At 35.8% G+C, this 27,221-nt stretch overlaps 1 protein-coding gene across 2 annotated transcripts in view; it reads left to right on the forward strand.

Annotated features, from left to right (window-relative positions):
* Positions 1 to 2,244: 2,244 nt before the first annotated feature.
* The window catches only part of LOC138698192 (5-phosphohydroxy-L-lysine phospho-lyase), a 167,427-nt gene continuing 142,450 nt past the window's right edge, over positions 2,245 to 27,221 (forward strand). Inside the window, exon 1 of one of the 2 annotated variants that reach the window (XM_069823954.1) lies at positions 2,245 to 2,363. In XM_069823954.1, the coding sequence (XP_069680055.1) occupies positions 2,302 to 2,363 (62 nt within the window). In that variant the 5' untranslated portion in view covers positions 2,245 to 2,301. The remainder of the gene's footprint in view (positions 2,364 to 27,221) is intronic. The other variant, XM_069823955.1, reaches the window with a different exon arrangement.

Consider the following 27,221-nt stretch of genomic DNA (forward strand, 5'->3'; position numbering starts at 1 on the left):
TTCTTTATGGTTGTGAGACGTGGACTCTCACTTTGAGAGAGAAACAGAGTTTAAGAATGTGCGTAAGTAAGGTGCTTAGGAAAATATTTGGGACTAAGAGGGATGAAGTTACAGGAGAATGAAGGACGTTACACAACGCAGAACTGCACGCATTGTATTCTTCGCCTAACATAATTGATATGGTATATATTTCGTCACAGTACTTCTTTACATGTAATGGTGTACCTCACATTTCTCTGTATCCGGTCCCACCATTAACACATTTTTACATTAACACATTTTTAGCAGTACACGTCTATACAAATACTCCAATTTACACTGTATACTATTTTATTACTTGGTCTAATCTTCCCTTCAATATTTAACTTATATTTCCTTTGCTATTCTCTATTTGTCCACTAATCCTAATATCTCTCAATATTATATACGACTTTCAATCTCTTTTTTTCTCTAACTAATATTCACTAAAATTTCAATTTCATTTTTTTCTATACATTATCAAATCGTGTTATTTACCCTATTTTTTTCATTGACCTTTTCTCCTGTCTTTCTCTTATATTCATTTACTGTTCAATGTTCAAATGTTTGTACAACTTTCTTACTGACTCTATATCAATTCTCTTAACACCTTTCCACTATTATTATTCACTCTTCCTATTTGCGCTCACTATCACTTTCTCACTTCTCCACTTACACCAAATCCTTCCTCACTATTCTCACTTTCTGTATATATTTTAACTCTTTCTCCACACATTTGATTATACACTTCTTCTCTCTTCTTTATACTTCTCGATCTTTTCCAGTTCCACTTTAGTTGCACTTTTTGATCACATTCTCACATTTTTTAATCGCATCTAATAACTTTGAATTTATAATATCCAAATCCTTAGCAGTCGCAGGTTCTGACCTTTCTTTACTGCTCATCTCAGCCTTATTTCTATCTCTGTCTCTCTTCCTATTTCTTTCTTCTTTCCTTTCACTTTCATTATCTCTAACACTCGCCTGATGGCCTTAACTACACCAGAATAAATAAATAAATAAATAAATAAATAAATAAATAAATAAATAAAATAAATAACATAATTAGGAACATTAAATCCAGACGTTTGAGATGGGCAGGACATGTAGCACGTATGGGTGAATCCAGAAATGCCTGAGACCTGAGCGAAAAATACCTTCTGGGAGGCGGAGACGTAGATAGGAGGATAATATTAAAATGTAGTTGAGGGAGGTGGAATATGATTATAGAGACTGGATTACTCTTGCTCAGGATGGGAACAGGCGCCGGGCTTATGTGAGGGCGGCAATGAATCTCCAGGATTGTATAAAAGTCATATGGAACAGCAGTAATATATATTTGAGCGCTATTAATTTTGATGGTTCACCGCTGCCACCGGTGTGGAGTAACGGTTAGCATGTCGGACCATGAAACGAGCGGGCCTGGGTTCAAATCCTGGTTGGGACAAGTTACCTGGTTGAGGTTTTCCCTCAACCCATTAAGAGCAAATTTTGGGAAAATTTCGGCGCTTGACCCTAGATTCACTTCGCTGGCATTAACATCTTCAATCAGACGTTAGATAATCATCGCACTTGAGTCCACACCTGTGGAGTAACGACTAGCGCGTCTGGCCGCGAAACCAGGTGGCCCGGGTTCGATTCCCGGTCGGGGCAAGTTACCTGGTTGAGGTTTTTTCCGGGGTTTTCCCTCAACTCAATATGAGTAAATGCTGGGTAACTTTCGGTGCTGGACCCCGGACTCATTTCACCGGTATTATCACTTTCATCTCATTCAGACGCTAAATAACCTGAGATGTTGATACAGCGTCGTAAAATAACCCATTAAAAAACCATCGCATTTGATAAAGCGTCGTAAAAAAAGCAATTAAAAATTGTTAAAGGATATAAATTGTGACTTCAATTTTGTCCATTTGTCCTGTGCATAAAACAATGTGGGACACACTGATTGCCGGGTTCTGATATTGGATAATACTGTATTTACATCAAGAATCTAACTTGCTTTGGATAGTTGTGATTAGTCATGCAACCTTCACTTCGACCGCTGATAAGCAGTCAGTCTGAACATGACTTCACGTTTCTAACAATCTTGACAGAAAGCTGTTTGTGAGAGCTGAAAACACTGCACTAATCGCCAATAACAACCAATAAAAACAAATTTGCCGTATTACGTCAGTGAGCGCGCATGCTCGTCCGAGCTCCAAACAGCTGTACATAAGCGTACGTCACACACAGAAGGAATTGCCAGTCGCGTTCAAACAATTGGCGGTGTTCTGCCACACGGAAATGGACTCGCAAGAGAAACTGCCCAAATCAGAGACGATAAGGTTACGGAAAAGACACTTGGGGTAAGTTAAAATAATTTACAAAGCATTACCACTCGTATTTTAATATAGCTTTACAGCAGTCTTTCTCAAAACGTTTCTACTCAATCTATTGTGCAGCCGCGTAACGTTGTCATTGGTTTTTTCTGTTTTATTATTATTATTATTATTATTATTATTATTATTATTATTATTATTATTAAAGTATACTTTTATTGAAGTGGGTAAACTGTAATCTAAATAGTGTGTTATAAATGCACGTAGGCCTACATTGTCAAAATATTGCAACTTTAGTTTTATTGAAGTTATAGATTTGCTGTAGTAAGTACCGGTACTATGAAATTTTATAAGAATTAAAAAAAAAACATGTTTATGATACAAAAAATATTTTTTTTTCTACGGTAGTGCGTAAAGTTACATTTTACCCACTGTTATCAGTGCCTAAAGTGAGCCTTTAAAACACTAGTGCGTAAAAAAGTAAGTAATCACTTTAAGTACTGCTATTCATTTTACGCACTGCCAAGGAAATGTAATATTAGGGTGACCAGACGTCCTCTTTTGTTCGGACATGTCCTCCTTTTTAGGTCTTTGTCCGGGGCTCGGGCGAATTTTTAAAAAATCAAGAAATGTCCTTTTCGTAACTTGTATGCCTGCTATTTTGAAATTATCTGATTTGACGCTTTTTTTTCGAGTAATTTACCTGTAGGTGGCAGCAGCATCGACGGAATATACTCTTTTCCAACGATCGTAACTCTGTTTGCTTACAAAGTAATATTAAATTCACGTTTTGTGCGGTCTTTCTATGTATTTTGATAATAATTATAGTTCCCTTGGTTTTCATCTAGTTAACTGTAAAATCATTTTATATTATTAAGTTTTATCAGAACTATACTGTAATAAAGTAGATATTGACATAATTTCGAGACGTAGGTGAGAAGATAATATTAAAATGGATTTGAGGGAGGTAGGATATGATGGTAGAGACTGGATTAATCTTGCTCAGGATAGGGACCAATGGCGGGCTTATGTGAGGGCGGCAATGAACTTCCGGGTTCCTTAAAAGCCAGTAAGTAAGTAAGTAAGTATGGACATAATTTTAGTGTAATGTAGGCCTAAGCCTAAATCTGAATAAATATTTTGTGTCCTCTTTAATAATTACAGTTTCCTTGACTTTCATATGTAGCTAACTGTAAAATCATTATTATCACGTTTTACTGTAATTATTTTGTAATAAAATAGATATTAACATACTTTTAACTATGATATAAGCCTAAATCTGTAATGAAAATATTTTGTAAGAAAATAGATATTGACGTGTAATATAGGCCTAATTCTAAATCGAAGTACATAATTTCTGTCCTCTTTTTTCGAACAATGTCCTCTTTTTTGAAGCTTTGTGTCCTCTTTTCTATCGATGTGAATCTGGTCACTCTATATTATAATATTCAGTGTACAAACTTCATTCGGTAAGAAATTAATGCATGACCTCGATCTTTCATTGCTTAAATATTACACGTAACACAAATAAGAAACAAATTATAACTTTAATATCTACATTTTAGCCCTTATTATTATTATTATTATTATTATTATTATTATTATTATTATTATTATTATTATTATTATTATTATTATTATTCTGAATTTACATGTAACTTAGTACTCATTCTAACAAGATTGGAGATTCAACTGTTTCTAAACGCTTTGTACATTATATGGCCGGTTTAGATACCATGAAATCGTGAACATGAATAAAACAGTCTGCCATTCCATGCAGGGGCGAATCTAGCTACTTGGCGCCTTTAGGCAGAGAAAAATATTTCCGACCCTTATTTCGACATGAATGTACCACCAAATAACCAACATCAACAATACCGTAATTGAATAATAATAATAATAATAATAATAATAATAATAATAATAATAATAATAATAGTAAATAGATGCATATTGAACTCTTTAAAGTCAAGTCAGGCAATGAGTGGTCTACGGTGTGCTTTCTTTGCTACAAATTCGTCGATCACATCTTCGTAGTCTAGTTGCTGTGTAATGTCAGATTTCATGGAGAGAACGGCAAGACTATTGACTCGATCTTGCGACATGGGTGATCATAAATAATTCTCGATCTTTTGAGGAGTGAGGAAGAGCGCTCGGCCGAACAATTGGTTGCAACTTGCAGCAGTTGACAAGAATATCCGTAATGCAATTTCTAAATTAGGAAACAGTTCTTGAATGTGGTTTTCAAGCAACACTTTATACAATGTACTTCAGGATTATACTTTTATTTGTTTGTTCTTAATATAGCCTATTCTTTAAAATGAATAATCTCATCACTCAAAAATTCTTCCAAGTCGTCTTTGCAACGCTCTTGCAGTCTTCTGCCACTAATAGTTCAGTGTTGTTTCGTCCATGCAAATTACTTAGAATCTCAAATTTGCTATAAAACTCTTCCAGTGCTTTTTTCAGATATAAATTTGTCTATAATAACCAGAAATGTTTTTTAAAGGTTTTCACGTGAGACTCTCACGGTGAGAGGGCATAACATTGAAAAAGGGCTATGATCGCACTGTGACACTATTATTGAAAAAACTGTCCTTTTTCCGTTGATTAAATTTGAACTGATTGTTGCCAATGTTGTTCATATCTTTTCCACTGTACGTTTAAGTTCTTGTACTTTTTTAAAAGAGTTATGAATGCAATTTAAAAAAATAATAAAAATTAACAGTAACAGCTTAAAAACCGCCCCTTCAAATCTGCCGCCCTAGGCAGCGCCTAGTCTGCCTAGGCCTAAATACGCCCCTAATTCCATGCATACTTACTTCTTAATGGTTCTGAGTATAGACGGCCATGACATTGTGATCTTATAACCTCTCCAATTTGAAATATTTATTTAACGTAAATTTGTGCTATCGTAGAAAGACATTGTATGACACACATTCGTAAAGCTACCTTTTTGGCCCTCGTGTGTTTGTGAAACTCAGTTTCGCGTCGTTTTACAAACTTTACACTCGTACCAAAAAGAAACCCGTTACGAACTTGTTTCATAAATAACTATTATTTTGATTAGTTTTTAATAATTGTGAAAGTTAGTATCTAAATAATTGTGTTCAGTGGAATGAATAAGTTTGCTTTTAAGCCTGCAGATTCTTTTTTATATACGGTTTTATGGCGGAGAGTTGAGCGCCTCATTTTTGTTTGTACATTTATTCTGCTTCGGTCTTTTGGTTTGGTACTCAAAAGGAAGCAGCGCCTGATGAGCGTTTTTTGACAACTCTGGGTATTTTTATTTATTTAACTAGCTAGCTAGTCGAAAATAGTTGAAATAGATTTTTACCCACAAATGCTGAGTATAATGTTTGCTCTCGTCTTCTGGAAAATACTGCAATACAATGTGGTACAAGTCCTTCAAACGTTTGACAGTTTCTTCACACAGCTTATCAATTTCTTACAAACCCGAAGTTCCGTAGAAAATACTTAAAAAAAAACCTGCTTTACAGCTAGTAATTCAATTTATATTTTTGCTTCTAAAGGTTTCGACAATTATAAATCATTCATTCATTCGTTCGTTCGTCGTCCGTTCGTCCACCCACCCACCCGCCCAACCATCCATCGTTGCTGGCGTTCTCCACGTTTACATGGTTCACCTTTTTGCCGACAGAGTACAAGTTTTGCCATTTCACAGTGATCCTTCACTCAGGCCGGTTACACACTATACCGAGAGATGTGTAATGTGAAATGTGCGCCGAGAAATGCGTCAGATCGAAAGCATTGTTTTAAATGGAACGTCACACACTACAACGAGTTTCTCGCTCACCTCGCGCGAGGTAAACACATTTCTCGCTCTGATCGCTAGCCCAGCGAATTTTTCAAGACACATTCGACCTCTGTCAACGATTACGATTGCACATATCGGAAAAACATTTTTCAGCTGTTTTAAATGCATAAAACTTAGCAAAATTGTTCTAATATGTCAGATCGGCCATTGAAATTTTTTGGTGTCATACAAATAAGTATGATACACGAGACGATAACTACAATAATACTAAATTGAAGACCTCCCCGGTAAAAGGAATGCAACATCAAATTATTAAAATATATGCTGTCGATAGGAAAGGAAATGTTAAAGCATTTATTTATAACAATAAATAATTGAACTCAATGGCTGAATAAAGTTTTATCCCTGTTTAGTGAAATGTTTGTGATAGTAAATATTGCACTAATGAAATATGCTCCTGAAATAATTTTCCTTCCTACTGAAACATGAATTTACAGTTGGTTATGTACTTATTCCGGAGATGTCTTCAAATAAAAGAAATCTGGAAGCAGATATCAACCGACTTAATCAGACATTAATTAGGTTATGTTTCTGATTTGCAATGCTAATCAGCATAAGATTGGCTATGAATGAAATTATGACTTTATTATCACATAATACTTAACAATGAAAAGATATGATTTTATATTAGATATTACTGTATGTATTACTTGCTGGTGAACACGATAATTGATTAAGGATTCAGTTGTCTTCATTGTACTCGTGATGCAGGGGTTGCATTACTGGACTGAAGAGAATGCTATTCCTGTTCATGAAAAAGTGAACAGTATCATTCCGTTTCGCGATAAAGTGAAATACAATTTCCTGCATGCCGTTTAATGTAGTGAGGGAATAATGGTATTTCTCCAGAAAAACTGCACCAAAGAAGGCACAATTTTCTTTTGTTTCACTGGCTTCTGCAAGATGTGTAATGTGGTAAAAACATGGTTTTGGTTTGCAGCAACAAATATTGTACTTTCAGGATAAAAATCTTTTTTATATTTGTGTATTCTAATACGTTGTTGTAGCCTACACTTGTTAAAATGATACAAATTTGATTCTTCTGTATTTTAATGCATTGTTGTAGCCCCCCCCCCACTTGTTACAAATATAACACTCGTTAGGTCCAAGATGCAATACTATGAAAACTGGCCATTTCCCTAGTAATTCGTGCTGGAACTATTGCGTCTTATGTTGATAATTTTGCCAAATATTTTATATAATTGGGTGCCATGAAAGAAGCTCCATCACCTCCTATACAGGCTGTTTCAATATTACGGGGCATAATTTCAGGTATGTATTTCCCACATGTAGACAATCAAAATAGTTCATTACAACATGTGTCCGGAAATGCTTCATTTCCGAGTTATGGCCTTCACAACATTGAAATTCACCGCAACGTTTTTCTTTCTGCAGGTCGTTGTCATTACAGAAGATGTTCAAAATGTCCACCTCCTGCTTGAATACAGACCTCACATCGATGTCTCATTGACCTGCGAACACGATCCCAAACTCCAGGAGTATTGCGTATGTCCTCAGAACATGCCACAATTCGATTCCGAAGGGATTCCAAATCAGGCACCGGAGACGAATAAACCAATGATTTTAAGTGGCCCCACAAGTAGAAATCGAGAGGGTTCAGATCAGGTGAGCGTGGAGGCCAAGCAATTGGGCCACCTCTACCTATCCATCGATCAGGAAACCTTCGATACAAGTACCGGCGAGCCATACGACTGAAGTGTGCAGGAGCGCCATCATGCAAGAAGTGAATGTGTCTTCTAAAACATGAGATATGGTGTTTTCCAGGAAGTTTGTGTACGCCTGCCCCGTAAGCCTTTTTACAAGTACATGGGGTCCAACTAATCGATCACCAATGATACCGGCCCACATGTTGAGGGAGAACCGCACCTGGTGATGAGATGGAACAGTTGCACGTGGGTTTTCATACGCCCATACATGCTGATTGTGGAAATTTGTTATGCCATCTCGTGTGAACTGTGCTTCATCTGTAAATAATACTAAGGCAGGAAAGTTCGGATTTACACCACACTGCTGCAAGAACCACTGACAGAACCTAACTCGTGCAGGGTAATCTGCTGGTGACAGGGCCTGTACACGTTGCAAATGATAAAGATACAATTGATACTCTTTCAACAGTCTCCAGACAGTCGTATGAGGAACACTGACTTGCAACGCTACCCTTCGTGTGCTGATAGAAGGAGCCATGTTCACAGCCTCCAGAATCTCCTCCTGTACTTCTGGAGTTGTAGATCTTGGTCGTCCCCTTCCCAAAGCAGGAGAGTTAAATTTTCCATACTCGCACAGACGGTATTGGAGACGTACAAATGTCTTCCGATCTGGACATTGTCGCTGTGGGTACCTCCCCTGGTACAAACGACGAGCCAGCGCAGCATTGCCTTCCGCCTTACCGTACATGAAGTGTATCTCTGCCAGCTCTTGACTTGAATACATGTCGCACAGTCTAACGCCTACACAACACTGAATGTAACCTTCGCCTCGGAATGAACTGTTAGAGTGCCCTCTTAATGTCTTCTTTGACGGCAACGACCTGCGGAAAGAAAAACGTTCCGGTGAATTTCAATGTTGTGAAGGCCATAACTCGGAAATAAAGCATTTCCGGACACATGTTGCAATGAACTATTTTGATTGTCTACATGTGGGAAATACATACCTGAAATTATGCCCCGTATTTTTTAAACACTCTGTATTATGGCCACATTGTCATAGTTACTGAAGGCCGTGAAAAAAAAATTGAAAACGCATAGTTCCAGAGCCACTTTAGCATTAATTTATCAAATACACTTATTGCAGTTTTATGCAATATAAATCTTTTTATTTTCATGGTAATGGAGCAACAAACTTCTCAAAGAAAATAAACGTTATATTTCATTAATTCATGTTTTGCACCACGAAATTATGTAAACTACTTACCTTTTTAGTGTTATTAATCTGCTGAGCCTTGGTTTGATCCATTGCTATATTTTTATTAAGAAATTGGATGATTTATAATGTTTAAACTATGGGCTATAATATAATAAACATATAAAACACAATTATTTGTATATTAACATTTTATTTATATTATACTGAGAATATTAATATTTCATTTATCTGTAGCCTACAATGAACTGCATTTACGATACTGTACCATATGTATAGAGTCCGAGGATTAGGAAGAGCTGTATCATGAGAAAGAAAATTAACTGTACCCGGTACGTTTTCATCACACTATTTCTTTTGCTTCTTACCATTAACCTTTCATATGTCTCTTGAGAAGAGATACAAAAGTCTTTGAAATGAAACGTGACATATACAAAACTCGTGTTCAAACAAGATTTTCTGTTTCACAGTTTCCAACACATCTTTCAAATCACCCAATGATTTCATCACTCGCCATTTATACTGTTGCAATGTCTTATTCTCTTTTCGTACACAAAACTAGTCTTTCCTTAACTTTCTTATTCTTCTTCGACAGAACCCGAATTTCATTTTCAGTATCAGCATCCAGTGACATAATGGAGGTCCCAACTTCGTCTACAACTGTCACAGTAGAGAGGGGGAGAGAAAGATTTCAGCAAACTTCCGTTTTACTCTTTTTCTTTCCTGAAAATAATAATTAATATAACATAACGAGCCTACTTGATACACAGTAGCGAATAGATATACCAATATTATTACGGTTAACTATCAGTGTAAAGTTCATCTAATTAACCTTTGGTTCTTCAGGGTGCAAATATATACAGCACAGCCCCCTTTCTGATACATATATGATGAGGTCGTGCGATCCATTTCCCCCTCCCCGAAGTGACTGGAACACGAGGTGTCCGAACAGCTTTAACCTCAGGATCCTTTGGAAAGCTGTAACACAAGTTACATTTAAATAATATTAATAAACTACAGACGACAACAACTCCGGATATTTACGTATATAATGTCATTACTCTCATACATATCCATGATAGGTTATTCCAGGTAAGTTCTTGGACTCCTTATTTCCTCTGCAATATAGCACATTGGATCGTCATATTTAAATTTATCAAAATATTATTTAAAAAATTTAAAACAATACAACCTACACCATGAAAATACAATGATAGGTGAAATTAAGATGGCTACCTTGCGACACTGGCAACTATTTTCTATTCCGTACTCTTTGGTTCGATTACACATTTCTCGGCGTTGTGTGTGGACAATGCTGTCTCGCCTCGCTCGCACATTTCTCGGCACACATTTCACATTACACATCTCTCGGTATAGTGTGTAACCGGCCTAAGAGGATAGGCTCGCGACAGGAACATTTTGACTGTGGCGTATACGCGGACCTCTCGTGCAGTGTCAGCGTGATCCTTATCTGAATGTATTTTCGCGTGCATATTCCAGATCAAATCAAGAAGTCCCCTTCGTGCTCCGGTTAACATCTTGCATAAACTAAGGTTAGATTTGGTTAGTTTAGGTTTTTATTAACCAATTCCGCGCTTGCGCAGTTATCTGACAGCCAAACTGTTCCTGCCGAGAGCCACATGTGCAGGTGTATTGCGGTAGATCAGTGGTTCACAAAGTGGGGGTCGCGACCCCTCAGCTTAGAGGGGTCGCGATAGGATTTATAAAATAAAACCAAACCTCTCATTAACACACATTTATTTTTCATTGAAACACAAACAACAATGAAAATAAAAATAAAAAATCGGTCAGTATTTTTTAAAGTAAAAAATAGTTAGTGTGATAAATGTGCATGTTTTTCAGAAAGTAGCTTCTCAAATCTGGACCAATTATTCGATACACATAGTAATATCATTTTCAACTTGGAGATTTCTTGCTCTTGTTATGATGGAAATCATAGAAGTGAGAGACTTACTTTGCATGAATGCGAGGTTGCAAATGTTATCGAAAATTTAAGAGCTGCTTTAGCAAACTCGAGGTATTCCTTTGATGCAAAATTTATTAACGCTCTGCAAAATAAATAAATAATTATTCACTATATAATAACAAAGCTGTATTTGAAAATATAATAGATTAAAGTCAATGATATTTATGTATAACAAGTGCATCTAACATTAATGCGCTACTGAAATTTCTAAAATCCACAATTTTTTAGCTAAAGAGTTGATTTTTTTACTGAATATGCATATCAGTATGATCACACATTGTAAATTTCAATCTTTTCTCATAAACGCTTATCAAAAATTAATCTTATTGTGTTTTTTTTTTTTTTTTTTTTTTTTTTTGTAATTTTCTTCATGAAAATCCTACTTCTGAAAGAATTATTATTTTTTTAAATCTATTTTTTTTTCTTAAAGGTAACTCTGCATTTTGTACATTGGAACAAAGTAATGCCATAGTTTAATGTGTTCATTTGTAAAAAAAAAATATAATTTCTTCAATGTTCAAGCATTAATAAAAATAATACTATTTTACCTATAATTCTGTTGCAATAAAATTATCATGAATACAGCCAATCAAATGCTCCATTTCACAACAGAAATATTAATGAATTAGAGTGCCAAGTTTCATCACTCTAGCTTTAATCATTGAGAAATAAAATTTAATACTTGTGGTTAAAAACGTAGAAAATATATTTTTGAGATAATTAAATTTAAAGTTTTGGTTACACATACCTCGTACATTGACACAACTTCTACCATTTATATAAACGTATATTTATGAGATAAAATTTTCATGAAACTGTACATTTTTTAGCGTAAAAATAAAAAAAAAAAAGATAAAATTTGTCAAAATTCGATTATTTTCAATAAGGCATTTCCTTAATTAATGATTCTGATTTTAAAAAAGTGTACAAATTATTTTTTGCAAACTTTCCTCTAGCAGAAAAATGAACTCTTAAAAATAATGTATTCATTTTTGTATTATAAATTAATATTATTTAAGTGTTAAAAGTGTATATAGAACATTGAAGTAGCCTAATATTATTAATTTTTGTAATGTACCATACGCTAGTTACATTTTTATGCCCTTAATGTGTTTAGTTTTTATTTTTGCCTTTCCAAAAATACTTCCTAGTACAAACTTTGGCTTTTTCGGGAGTGAGCTAATTATAATATAGAATTTTGAATTTTTAAAAAGAACTCGGTAAATAATAATAATAATAATAATAATAATAATAATAATAATAATAATAATAATAATAATAATTATTATTATTATTATTATTATTATTATTATTATTATAGTAGTGGTGGTGATGGTGATGGTGGCGGCGGCGGCAGCATGATATCATGTATTATCATATAGCTTTCACGGAGTTAGAGACATTTGTTGATCTGTTCCAGCCTCACTTTTCCAAAAACCACTTCATTTTGTTCATAGTTATTTGGAGAGAATAATCTGTTTTGTAAAATAATAATAATAATAATAATAGTAATAATAATAATAATAATAATAGTAGTTATTATTATTATTATTATTATTATTATTATTATTATTATTATTATTATTATTATTATTATTATTGCTGAAGTGTAAATATCTTATGCGACACACTTAAAAATCCAACGAAATTCCATTACGGAAGATAAGCGTTGCGGTTCGCGTAGTCAACATCGATCATGTAGACTAAAAATGAAAGTTCAACATATGAAGTGTCATATCCTGGTAGCTGTTAGCAGAGTCTAGTATATACAGTCACGAAGCTTGAGTTGTTGAGGGCACTAGGAACAATTGACTGTGCCGGTACTATTTTGCATTGTCTGTTATGAGGCGATAGTAGCGATCCTAGTGGTTAGCAACTGTCTATGGATGCATATTCTCTACGCATTGAGCTTCGTGACTGTATATACTGGACTGTGCTATTAAGTTGCTTCCATTTTCGGCTTTCCCTCTCAAAAATTCTCTATGTTCCTTCAAATGGACCGTGAAAATCGGAGTAAGATCAGGCGTGACCTGGCTAGGATCTCTCATCTAGACACTTCCTCTTAGCCCGAACCAAATCTCCATGCAAGGACGCGTGATCGCGTACCTTTTAATTCTTTCTCCTCCCATTCCTTAATTTTAATTAATTAATTCAGTCATTCATTCATTCATCCGGCTTGGCTTGGCTTGGTTTGGCAACTTATCGTAAGATGGCAGATCCGGGACGGGTTCGTTCACTTATGCATGCTTTGGTGCTTGTGCACCCGATATAGAGTGGATGTGATATAACTGTGTAGATTGAAAGGAGGAAATAGAATACATTAAAATAAATAAACAACATATTATATGCGTTTTGTAGTTAAGACTTAAGTGTATGATTAATTAGAAAATTAGTCTATAAGTTTGCGTACTTCTGAAACAGCGCGTCGCCTGCTCGCATACTAAAGCGCATACCCTAGATCATTATACCCAGATTGCTCTGCGTTATAGGCTATAACGGTAACAACTTTTGTCAGGTTTACTATGCTGCCATCTAGTTGTTACATAAGGAGTCACGTCATAACTCCCATTTGAATTGCATTAGCGACTGTACTGCCATCTCGTGTTCGTTTACGGCGGACAGGTGGCGATCCTGGCGGTCGTTCTCTTCAAAGTGCAACCGATTTTAACATAGGATGAGCAATCTATATGTCATCTAGGCCATACGTACATAGTCTGAACAGCTGAATTCCGGGCCTTGGTCACCGCAATAGAGTTGCCTTGTTTACTAATGGCAGGAAATAACGATACGTGTTAATCGTTTTATTTAATTTGAAAGAAAACTGTCCATTTTGTTAAAAAAACTGTTAAGGGATAAATCATTTATTGTGAGTTTCGCTAATTATACAGGTGAAAATCAGAATTGTACGGAGAGGACCTATTGAGTAAAACAGTGTTAACATTTAGATATTTTTTCTGAGAATAATATTCATTTTTGTCTAATATGGTATTAGAAATTTTTGTTGATTTCTATCCAAGGAATAAGCTGTTAAAATCTACACAGTATCATTTCCGCTCTGAAAATGCGATGAGTGCCCAAGTCCGGTACGTGGACTAGGTGGCTTTCGTGAATCCGATGCTGACTGGTGGGCCATCCTACCTCAGCCTCTGATATAGTCAGGTTCCGTCCGCAAATGAGTAGTCTGATAAGACCCAGGACCCTGGAGTCCTGGAACTCCAAACCTTCTTATATCAGCATTGGAAACCCGTAGTAGCCTGAAGACTTTACCCCAGCCTATTTTTACTATTGCAGATGATAGATGAAACGAGGAGGAGGTGGAGAATGTTGGTGGAATTATAGAGGGAAACGGGAGTACCCGAGAAAACTCCTTTTCAACGTCTATTCCCTACCGCAAATTCCATTACGATCTGTCCGGGGGTCAAACCCGGGCCGCCTGGATGGAAGACTAGCGCGGCAGTACTTGAGCCATAGACGCGTCAATTATCCGTCTACCACAAGATAGATTATTATCTGAGTTTCATACAGCCTTATCACGTCCTATTCTAGTAAGGTTTTTTATTTATTTGTTTTTTTTTTTTGCGATTTTTGTGAAATGTTATGCTTTTGTGGATTTTTGCCTTTCGTGATTTTGCGGGTATGGGCGTTACTGAACGTCACAATCATATCATAAATCACACGATGCTTCAGACAGATGTGACTGCAAAAGTAAGTTCATTCATTCATTCATAGTTTTTTGCCCAAGAGCAGGTCTTTCACTGCAAACGCAGCATTCTCCAATATTTCCTATTTTCTGCCTTCCCCTTAGTCTCCGCATACGATCCATTTATCTTAATTCTATCATATATGTCCCAAAGTTTTCTTCCGTTCACCATTCCTTCAAATGCATCCTTCAGTAGGCAGTTTCTTCTCAGCCAGTGACCCAATCAATACGAAATATTATGAGTTAGCCACAAAAACATTACAGAAGGTTAGTGGTGACGGGGTTATACACTACCTGTATCTCGTAAACATGAGGGAGGGGGTTGACTGGCTTTCAGTCGCTCACGTAATACGTATGTACAACCAAGGTCAAAGGTAGCCTAGCTAACCTAGTGAAATGACATACACAGCGTCACAGAATAAATTGCATATTTAATCGTAAATTATACAAACCAAATATCTTTTCCAGTAATATGAACATATGCATTAATATTAACAATGTACACAGTAAATGAAAAGGTAGTTCATCTCGAATAATACAAAGAATAGAAAATTCTACATTTTTTTGTGGATGGAAGGTATTGTTTCTGTCGTAACTGAAATTAGACGTTGAAGGCATATTATTTTCCTCCCTTTCTCTGTTTATGCAATGCAACATGTTTTTTATGCATCTTAGTTGCGATATGTTGTTCTATATACTTATGGTAGCCACTTCTTATTTTTGTTCCACACAAGTTACAAACAATATCCCGACCATCAGAGGAAAAATACTCACTGCCATAATCTGGCACAATCGTATCTGTCGTACTTGTAACGTTTCGGACGTCTTCGCTTATGCATGATTTGATTTCACTCGAAGCGTATTCCCAGCCTGCTTACCGTACCCAATGCCGCGCGACCTACAGGCGGCGGAAGTTGTGTATTAACTCAGAGTTCTATGCCTTGTGCACCACTAACTTGACGAATTTTTGACTAAACCCCCGGGCCTTAATTATGACATGACATCCTTGGTTTAGCTTAGGCAGAAACATCTGAAACTGGTCTGTGTTTCGGCTTAGTAAAGTTGGCCGCTGCGAGTCATGCTAGCTCATAATTAACCGGTTTCGTACGGAGTTGTGTTGTGTGACGATAGTTTGACACGTTTATTGCTGTCTACATGGTTCACTGCGTAATATTGCTAACATGGTAAGACTATTATTAAATTTAACTCATAGCAAAGCTTAATCATTTACGACAGTCATTGGATCTACATTCTTACAAATCCCGCAAGAGGACATTTTGTCGTAATGTCCAGGGATACAGTTCCACTCTCACAATTTTGAAGTTAATGGCGAAGTCATGGTATTCTTATAAACAAAAAGTATACAAGACATACTCGTAGGCCTAATCCTGTTTCAACAGAGGAAAAACTTGGTGACAAAATGAACTTCACACAGTTCCCTGCAATCTCTTTAACAGGATTAACGCATGTTTAAGAGCAGAGATTGAACACTCCGATAATCCGATGTAATGATGGATACTATGTGATTGTATCTAGTAAGTAATTAAAGTAAATCGTCAGTAAAGTAAGTTATTAAAACAATTAACATCCAAGCGACTCAGCGCTTGTCAACTGCAAAACACTGCTAGATCAACCTGATTGGACAGCCATTACATATATGCATATACATAATTGGAATTAAGATTTTTAGGTTATAATTCTCTTTTTGTCTGTTTGTTTAGTGAATAATTTGATGCTTTATTTCACGTAAAGTGAAAATGTGTTTTTGAATTGTTTGAAGTTTGGTTTATTTTTGACGAAGATTCGAAAGGGGACTGGAAGTTGAATATATATATATATATATATATATATATATATATATATATATATATATGAGAAAATTTTGGAAAGTTTCACATAGCCGGGGTGACGGGAAAGGTTTAGTCCTGTCGAGATGCTATAGGACTCGTGTGTATTGTGTGCGTGCGTGCGTACGTACGAAGTTTGAGATGAGGCGAGCCGTAGTGTGTGATTAATAGGGATAGGTAGGCTTCGTATTCCAACTACCAAAAGACCGAAGTTCAAGACACATATATAGGACGCCAAACACAGGTAATGCGACGGATAAGGATATAAGTAAACAGGTCTTCGCTTAGTGTTCGTGGAGTACAGTGAACTCCCGACATTCTGAAGCTATACTATTAAACACATGCTTGAGCCGTGATGTTCATTTTCATCGTGAACTTTGAAGTTAATAATAACGTGCATTAGTAAGTTACGGAACTTGAACATATGCGGATGTAACTTAAAATAGTTTTATATTGCAAGAAATTCTTTCAATAGCACATGAAGTTATTGGAGCATGATGTAGTACAAGATATTCCCATTTATTGATATTTTTTCGTGTTTCATTAGAATATTGCATATGTCGCTCATTACTGAAAACCCACTAATTTTCTATGCACTTTTCTAAAAAATTCCCTAAAATATAGACTATGTAATTTATAATTGGGATGTTGGCACTGAACATTATGGTAGGCTACACAAATACATGCTAAACGTGGAGTTAATATCTTAATAATTTTCAAATTTTTATGGTACTGGTTCAACACACATTCTGTGCCTTTTGGTATTGCAGTCTCTTTCACTGTTTTTGTCACTTTTAAGTTTATTTTAAACAATGTATATGTAATGTTGTCTATATTTACAGTGAAAATATTAGTTCAAATATCCTCAACTACGTCCTACAATATTACAGGCTTGAGCGTCTTACCTAATGCATTTTACCTCTGCAATGAACCTTGAATCAGCAACAAAGATGTAGTTATTTAAATAATACGACTAGTAAGAACAGTGATCGATAAGACTGCTCACTATGACTGCGTCCCGGCTTCGACGTATTAGAGCGAGAAGGCAGAACGTGCAAAACTATTTTGCATACGAACGTACCTATACCTGCGCTGTGACGTTACACATACTTCGTATCAAGCAACTTCATTCCAGCTTATAGGTAGCTGAATTACGAAGCCTAGTGATAGGCAAAATATTTATTTCATATATTATACCAGGCCTGCTAGCGGTATCGAAACAAGGATTTTCACGATTCACAATTTGTAGAATGCAAATAGGGACAAACAATTTTCATATATCATAATATTTCGGTAAAATATTCATATTTCATTAAAATCTTCACATTTCTCCATATTGTACATGTTTTTTTCCAACTGCTACTGAACTGAGTTTTCCAGATATTATAAGATGACAATAAAGATGTTTTGCAAAAACAATTGAAAAATCCAAGCCCCTATTCCACCAACATTTCGGAATTTCAAAGGGTGTGTGAAATTTTCAAATTTCCTTTTACAGTCATTTGAACTCGTAGCGTCAATGAATTCGAGAAGTCAAAAGAAAATACTATGAGTGGTTCCTATTCCACCTTTGCACATTCTTTATAATTCAGTGTAACGGCGACTTAACCGTCAGCCGATTGTCCTGTCGTCGTCATGTGAATCATGTAGCTTATCAACGACAAGACAATTCAGTCCGTGGACATGCGTACACATACGTTCTCTTATTCACTTTCGTTCGCCAAGTACGGAAGTTAGCATTGTTACAAGAAGAGAATATCGAAAAACGCCCTGATCTGTGTCACAAAAAACTAATGTTAATGTTAATTGGTTTAATTTACGACACTTTTTCAACTGTTATGGCTATGTAGCGTCTGAATGAAGTGAAGGAGGAGCGCCAACGAAATGATGAATCCAGGATTCAGCGCCGAAAGTTACCCAGCATTTGTTCTTAATGGGTTGAGGGAAAACCCCTGAAAAACCTCAACCAGGAAACTTGTCCCTACAGGATTTGAAACCGGCCCTAGTTTCACGGTCAGGTATGCGGTTGACCAACTTTGGCAAGGGATTTATTTAGCTGTGGTAACAGGATTAAGCGAATTGTCGCCAGAAAATAAAACTGAAGCAAGATACTGTCTATCCGAGTGGAGTGGTTATGTCGCATCTCGGTTTCCCTCTCCCGGTTCTGCTGGCGCCTCTGTAAAGGCTTGTGCATGGACTGTGTTAGCTATTTCCTGAAATTACTTGCTGCTAGGGATTGAGACTTCTAGGTAATATATTACAACTTTTTAAAGTAACTTAAACAAAAGGATCCCGTTAGTAGAGTAACCAAACGTCCTCTTTTATCCGGACATGTCCTCCTTTGTAAGCTTTTGTCCGGGGTGCGGGCGGATTTTTAAAAAGTCGAGAAATGTCCTCCTTTTCGTAACTTGTATGCCTGATATTTTGAAACTATCTGATTTGACGCCTTTTTCAAGTAATTTGTCAATAGGTGGCAGCAGCATCGACGGAATACATTCTTTGCCAACGTTCTTAACTCTCTTTGCTTCTCCTTTTGATAATAATTATAATTCCCTTGGCTTTCATATGTAAAATCATCTCATATTAATTATCATAAGTATACTATAATAAAATAGATATTGACATATTTTAAATACAATATATGCCTAAGCCTAAATATGAATAGATATTTTCTGTCCTCCTTAATAATTATAATTCCCTTGACTTTCATATGTAGCTAACTGTAAAATCATTATTATTATTATTATTATTATTATTATTATTATTATTATTATTAAGTTTTATCATAATTATTTTATAATAAAATAATATTAACATACTTTTAAGTATGATTTAAGCCTAAACCTGTACTGTATATTGACGTAATTTAAAGTATGATATAGGCCTAAGCCTAAATCAAAGTACATATTTTCTGTCCTCTTTTTTTCGAACAATGTCCTCCTTTTTGAAGCTTTGTGTCCTCTTTTTTTATCGATGTGAATCTGGTCACCCTACCCGTTAAGTAATTAACTGTCACGTGATTTACCCGTTTCGATGACGCCGAGACATAACTGCTCGTACGGACAGTAGTTCGTCTTTTATTTTATTTAGATATCTGCGGACCTCTGGAAAAAGAACTAAGGAAGAAACTAGTGAAGTGCTTTGTGTAGAAGTGAAGAGAAACGAATAGAAGCATTTGAAATGTGGATATGGAGAAGAATGGAACGTGTGGACAGACAGAATAAGAAATGAAGCTGTGTTGGAAAGAGTGAGTGAAGAAAGAATGATGCTCAAACTGATCAGGAAGAGAAAAAGGAATTGGTTGGGTCACTGGCTGGGAAGAAACTGCCTACTGAATGATGCTTTGGAAAGAATGGTGAACGGGAGAGGAGTTCGGTGCAGAAGAAGATATCAGATGATAGACAACATTAAGCTATATGGATCATGTGCTGAGACAAAGAGAAAAGATTGGAGAAAGCTGGGTTAGCAGTGAAAGACCTGCCCTTGGGCAGAATACCGAACGAATGAAAATGAACAACTGAAAGGTCGTTCGTGTGCGCTCTTTCGTATATTTCGAAGGGCCAACGACAGTCGTCTGACTCTGTGTCTTACGCGTGTGATAGCCCTAAGTCATTTCAGTGTTGCCGTATCTACTTATATACATGTAAATTAATATTTAAACTGGTTTTACCCACCAATTTTTCTGTCTACTTAATTGAGTTACCTAGTTCTAGGGTTGCCAGATCCCCATATTCCGTAATTGAGACTGTAAATGTATGTCCCTTATTGATCCCAGATGGATGTTCAAAATCCTGTGTTTTCGGACTAGTAAAAGAATGGCAGTTTTTCATAATTTTCTTTTAATATTCCATGTATTTACTCTAAGGATGTCATATCTCATGTTAAATCTTCACATTACAGAAAAAATGAAAGAGTGTCGAGTGACAATTATAAATGCACACGGAAGTGTTTCTGTACGCTTTTACTTTGTCAATTATGAAAAATAAATGTAGGGAAGAAAGGAATAGATGTTCCACAAATCTCACAAAAGCTGTGGCCATAGTTAATTATTCATTTTTGAAGCAAAAAAATAGTTTCGACTTTGTTAGATAATGATAAAAAATAAACAAAATATCCATAATCATAATATGCTTCGTACTATACAGTAATAAGTAGAGGGCGGAAAAATGTGCGTTACCACGCGATACAGGTTAGTTTGGTCTGAAGTATGGATGATGTCACAGGTACAAGCAACAAATGATCGTCAGTGTTAACTTCTAGTTGTATGGGAAAGAAAGCCAGGTGTTTACAGTATTGTTTATTGCCTTTGTGTAGTTGGTTTTTTAATTGGGTTATTTTACGACGCTGTATCAACAACTCAGGTTATTTAGCGTCTGAATGATAATGCCGGTGAAATGAATCCGGGGTCCAGCACCAAAAGTTACCCAGCATTTGCTCGTATTGGGTTGAGGGAAAACCCCGGAAAAAACCTCAACCACGTAACTTTCCCGACCGGGATTCGAACCCGGGCCACCTGGTTTCGCGGCCAGACGCGCTGACCGTTACTCCACAGGTGTGGACGTGTAGGTGGTAGTGTAAAAGTGATTTAAAATACCTAAGTCGAAGGATTTGGAATTACACAGTTTAAGAAATAAATACAGAAGAGAGATTTTGATTCCGCAAGGAGAAAATATTTTCTGTGCCGTTCGCAAATGTGAAATTAAAATACGTAGGAAATATTACATAGAGCGGCATTATAACAGCAAGAAACGTACCCAAAACGTGCAAAGGTATTCAATATCAAATAATGAAAAAAATGCACGGTCTGAATTTAATGTGGATTTATGTAATATGATGATTTCTACAAATATTCCGTTCAAGAAACTTGATAATCCACATTTTATAGGAGAAAAGGTGAAACAAAAATTCCTCAAATTCTGCAAAAAAAAAAAAAAAAAAAAAAAAAAAAAAAAAAAAAAAAAAAAAAGGTTATACAGTTATGTGTAGCATTTTGATTGGAGGGAAAAACGACGATAATACGGCGCTTTTTTCATTTGCACCTCTAACATTTTGTGACGCGGAAAGTAGCTTTTCGATGTTGAAAAACTGTTGGAGTTGGAGACGTCGAACTTTCTCTTTCGATAATTTACGGATGTATATTGTGGTTCAGTGTAATGCATCCTTTAATCATTAGGCGGTGCTAGGTAACATTTCAGGTAAGTTTTTGAATCATAATAACTGTATTACAACTTCATTCCAGTATTTATAAATCGATTGGAGTGATGAGGTTCTCATTACCAGACTGTACTCTCTTGCCGTTGTTTACGTGAGTGAATGACAACAATATAGTCAGTTAATACTGAACTTAAGGCATAACGCACATCTTTCCGCCCTTTAGTAATAAGATATGCTCGACCTCATCTTGTCCCGTATTGGCATTCTGAAAATCTGATACGGGTAACCCTACCTAGTTCTTGTATTCAGGTAGAAATTTTATGATTGTGAAAAACTGTATAATTATGCAGATTTATTGTATTATATTTTGAGCATATTAAACATAGACCTAAAGAAAATTATTAATCTCTATAGACATATTTTGTAAATAATTATGTAAAACTGCTAGGCCTAAAAGTGGTTCAGGAGGAAAGGTATTCAGCTTTGAAATATTTATTTCATAATTGAGGCGTTCCGTAAGAGAAGGGCGAGCCCGCCAAGGGTCGAATTTTGTGTTTTTTACTCCTTCGAATATTTAACTTAAGCCAGGCAGACGTTGGCGGGGTCGCCCTTACTACAACGAAATTATCATTGTTTGTAAGATTGGAGAAACTACGTAGCCTGTGACGGGTTCATAATATTCATATTACTTCGTACGAGAAGAGCGAATACTCCACTCTGCCTGAAGGCGCGCCATTCATTGTCTCAGTGTTGTTGTAACCACACAGACGAGTACAACCGTATTACGTGTATTTATGAGCATTGTAATAGCTTATTATGAATAATAGTGACAGTGATAACCAACCAGGCATATCTGGTTATTGTAGGAAATGTCAGAGGCATGTCGAAAAATAGAAAAACGTACAAGCTAAGATTAAAAGGAACAAAGGTGAATCGTACGTTAGTACGAAAACTAGCAGTGACCGACTCAGAGGAACATCTTCATGAAGATGATGTAATGGATTATTAGCGCCTCTGTTCCCAGAACAAGTGAGACCACTTTTGATAGCAAGGATAATAACATGATAGGCATCTACTTATTTTTTGTTTATTAATAATTTCAGACACTTTGTAAATGTCATATCACAATGCGATTAAGTGTTTTATTTATTTATTTATTTATTTATTTATTTATTTATTTATTATTATAACTATTATTATTATTATTGCCTGCCATTATTGAGTTCATTCTACGCCCTTCGCTTTTTTCTAATATACCGTTTTCAAATTATTCCTATAATGTTGATGAATTCATAATGTCATCTATGATCACTATTAAGTTGGAATATTAAATTGGACATTTAATTTTAATTTTCAATAAAAGTATTCGTTTTTCAGTGTACAAAATAATTATCATTATTTACAGACGTGTCCTTGGCGGATTCGCCCTTATCTCGTTTACAAGTAAAATACTTTGAACATCGATTATCTCTAAAGGTACATTTGGCGGGTTCGCCCTTCTCTTACGGAACGCCTCATATGTATTTTGCCAAAATAAATTTCATATGTTGGCGAAATTTTCTTTATATTGTGTCCTAGATCATATATGTAACAGATAACTCCTCGCTACTTTAAAATCGGCAGCACTTTGAAGAGAACAACCACTAGGATCGCCACCTGTCCGCCGTAAACGAACACGAGATGGCAGCACAGTCGCTAATGCAATTCAAATGGGAATTATGACGTGACTCCTTACGTAACAACTAGATGGCAGCGTAGTAAACCTGACAAAAGTTGTTAACCTAAAAGCCTATAAGCCCGACATATCTGTTACATATATGATCTAGGATTGTGTCCGTCTCTAGTGATAAATGTAGTAACTTTTGTTTCCTGTGTTGGTAACGTACTGTGCTTCGATAAGTGCCATGATTTGATGAGAAGAAATGACTTTGCTTCCATTTATTTTTCCATGTTTATGGTCTCTCCATTTTGTTTATATCAGTATATTTCATGCTCAGTACCTCATAAAATAACATAAAATATATCCTGTGTAATCTTTATCCGTCTGAACGCGGCTTTTTCAACGACTGTTGCATCGAAAAACAATCGCTATTTGCGTGAGCTATTAACATCTCTAATATTTCATGTTGTTTATTTCCCTTTCGTTATCTCTCGGTTGACGTCTGTTGTAACTATTGCACCACTGACATCGTCAATATTTATTCAAGCAGCGTCTATAACCTAATGAAATGGTCTAAACTGCATAAATAATTCATATTTCGGAGCCATCTTGCTAGCTCAGTTAGCAGAGCACTGGCTTACGACTGCAGACCCGTGTTCAAATCTTTGCATAGCTTGAGCTACTAATTGTATTTGTGGTAAACAAAGTCAAGGTTTTGAAGGGTTTCTCGGGGTTGTCCCTTTCTCCATGAAGACTCTCCGCAATTCCCCTTTTATTATGATTTCCGTCTCGAAAAATAATGCTTGCTTGACGTCGAATCCGAATCGCCACAATAGACGTTCTTGGCAGTTTATCCAAATATTGTGTACAGAGTTCTAGGTGACTTGCAGTTCTGTATAGTAAAAGCCCCCCCCCCCCCCAGTTTCTTGCATGCCTGACGAGAATGTGACTCATTTATATAAATCTATTAGGCACGGTAGATCACCACCAGACGTATGGTAAACGGATTAGAAAGATGTAGAGGAATGTTTAGTGTGGCAGTTCGTGGGACCGGCTTAGCTGGTCAGCACAGTCGGCAAGTACTGTAAGTCTACTTTATGAGACTCAACAGTTCTATCCTATTAACTAAATAGGTACTTTTTATTACTATAAAATATTTTTTTACATTTTATCAGTATTATCCTAGATCATATATACTAACAGATAGCTCTTTTATATAGGCTTTAGGGTTTGCAGTCGAGGCCGGCTTGATGTAGTTCAATAATCGTCAACTGATGGCACAATGACCAACACCATCACGAGACACGAACTCTGAACCGGTCTGGTCGGTCTAAATCGATTATTTCTTGCTTACGAGATATTCTCGTAAGCAACGGTATGTACTGTCGACAATTGATGACCATGGATAAATATTATTGGCCTATATGACCTAGGCAAGTTCGGAACGAGGGAGTTCTAATTATAGTTGTCACGTGGGCGAAGCGGAGAGATAAGATAAAGTACGCCTTTGTATTGAATAGAATACAATGCAGAGTCTCGCGCAAAGCCAATCTACCTAGAATTTTTAGACCATGTTATAAAGTTATCGGTGGGCTAAATTATGATTCGTTATCTCTTCTGTTTTTATATATTTGTCGTGAATATTATTTATATTATCAACTGAGTGTATAACATAATTTATCCGTTAATTGATATTTCACTAATGATAAATCCAAAGAACAATGGGAAATAAGGGACTAAACACTGAAAAATAAATAAAATAAGAGAATTTGACGTTCATAATTATAATGTTGTCGGAGTTTTGTTATACTTTACTTTGAATTATTTTAATTTGCACCACAAAAACTTATGAAAATTAATGTTAACATTACCTATTTAGTTATGATAGTAGTATATTGGAAAATTTGTGCATATAGCCTGATTACAATATATAAGTAATCCTATCCTAACCTAACCAATGGTAGTCTTGTTTATTTCAGACATGTTCGTATAATTATACAAAAACAAGAATAATCTAGTTTGCAGCGTGTGATATTGTCTCGTTTACAGTATTATATAATATACATATTACGATATTTACTAGGTACTTTAACAATATATAGTTAATAATATTATAAAATATACAGGCCTAATCCATTACCAAGAAATAGCCCTTCCCTCACATGTTCAATATTGTTTACCTCAAAAGGCCTTCAAACCTTAAAAACTATTAGAAACTGGATTAAAATAGTCATGTTGATGTAGGCCTACAACATTACATTTTTTGTCACTACTCCTGATCCCATTCTAACAGTTTCAGGTTTTGTAATTTGTAACAATACTAACAATACTGATGGGTCATTCCATAGTCACACACGTAACATTTTCGAAGTAACTATGATCTTCACAGGATACTTAATCAAATACTTAGGAGTTCATGAAAAACACATCACTGTTTTTTAACGTAAGCATTCCAAAATATAAACAGAAAATCATAATGAAAAGGAATAATTAATAATGTAAAAACTATTAAATATTATATGGTGTGACACATGAACATTTTCTTGCCACTTAATTTATTACCAAAATGGAAAATGTTCATATTATTGTGCCAAATGTCATAAATGCATTTAATTGTTTTTGAAACAATTAAGACATTTGTGAAGTACATGTAACTGCTAAATCGCATACTTTAATAAAAATAACAGTGCCATTAACAAATAAAATATTACAAATTATATTGTGACACACGAACATTTCTGTCAAGTTGATTTCAAATGCATATAGAGATTTACCGTATACACTGTGTCTACAGTTCTTATTATACAAAGCAACACTTGATTACACTAAAGTGTCCACACCTGTGGAGTAACGGTCAGCGCGTCTGACTGCGAAACCAGGTGGCCCGGGTTCGAATCCCGGCCGGGGCAAGTTACCTGGTTGAGGTTTTTTCCGGGGTTTTCCCTCAACCCAATACGAGCAAATGCTGGGTAACTTTCGGTGCTGGACCCCGGACTCATTTCACCGGCATTATCACCTTCATATCATTCAGACGCTAAATAATTTAGATGTTGATACAGCGTCGTAAAATAACCCAATAAAAAAAATTACACTAAAGTACACTTTCAGATTTAAAATATCCACGGTTGTTTACAACTATATGTGGTGATATCTCCTGTGTAATTTCACGTAACAAATACATCAATATAAGTTATCCACTTTTTCTGCCATTTGTAGTACTTCCCTTTTTTTAACAACACAGACGCTTTAAATTCTTAACTTCCTCTGCTTATCTGACGTCTTTTTTTAAATTGATTATTTAACGATGTTGTATCAACTACTAGGTTATTTAGCCTCGATGGAATTGATGATAGTGAAATGATATTTGGCGAGATGAGGTTGAGGATTCGCCATAGATTACATGACATTCGCCTTACAATTGGGGAAAACCTCGGAAAAACCTCAACCAGGTAACTTGCCCCAATCAGGATTTGAACCCGGGCCCACTCATTTCACGGTCAGATGTGCCTACCATTACTCCACAGCAGTGGACCGAACATGGGTTATGTACAGCTGTCAAAAAAAAAAAGTGGCCGCACTCGTGAACAGCGAATATTTTTAAAGTCCACTTCGGGTCGCGGCGATGTTACACGATGCATGTGCTTGTACAAGCAGTTCCGGAACTATGAAAGTGTTCCATATCTACGCCTCGTGGACCAGTGGTAGAGTGCTTGTTTAATGATTCAAAGGTCGTGGGTTCGGGCCTTTTTCAAGTTTTCATTTTATTTTTTAATCTTTCTTTAGCGATGTAAATGATATTCAAATTATCATTTATATCCA

This window comes from Periplaneta americana, chromosome 4, assembly GCF_040183065.1.
Source record: "Periplaneta americana isolate PAMFEO1 chromosome 4, P.americana_PAMFEO1_priV1, whole genome shotgun sequence".
NCBI classification, from domain to species: Eukaryota; Metazoa; Arthropoda; class Insecta; order Blattodea; family Blattidae; genus Periplaneta; species Periplaneta americana.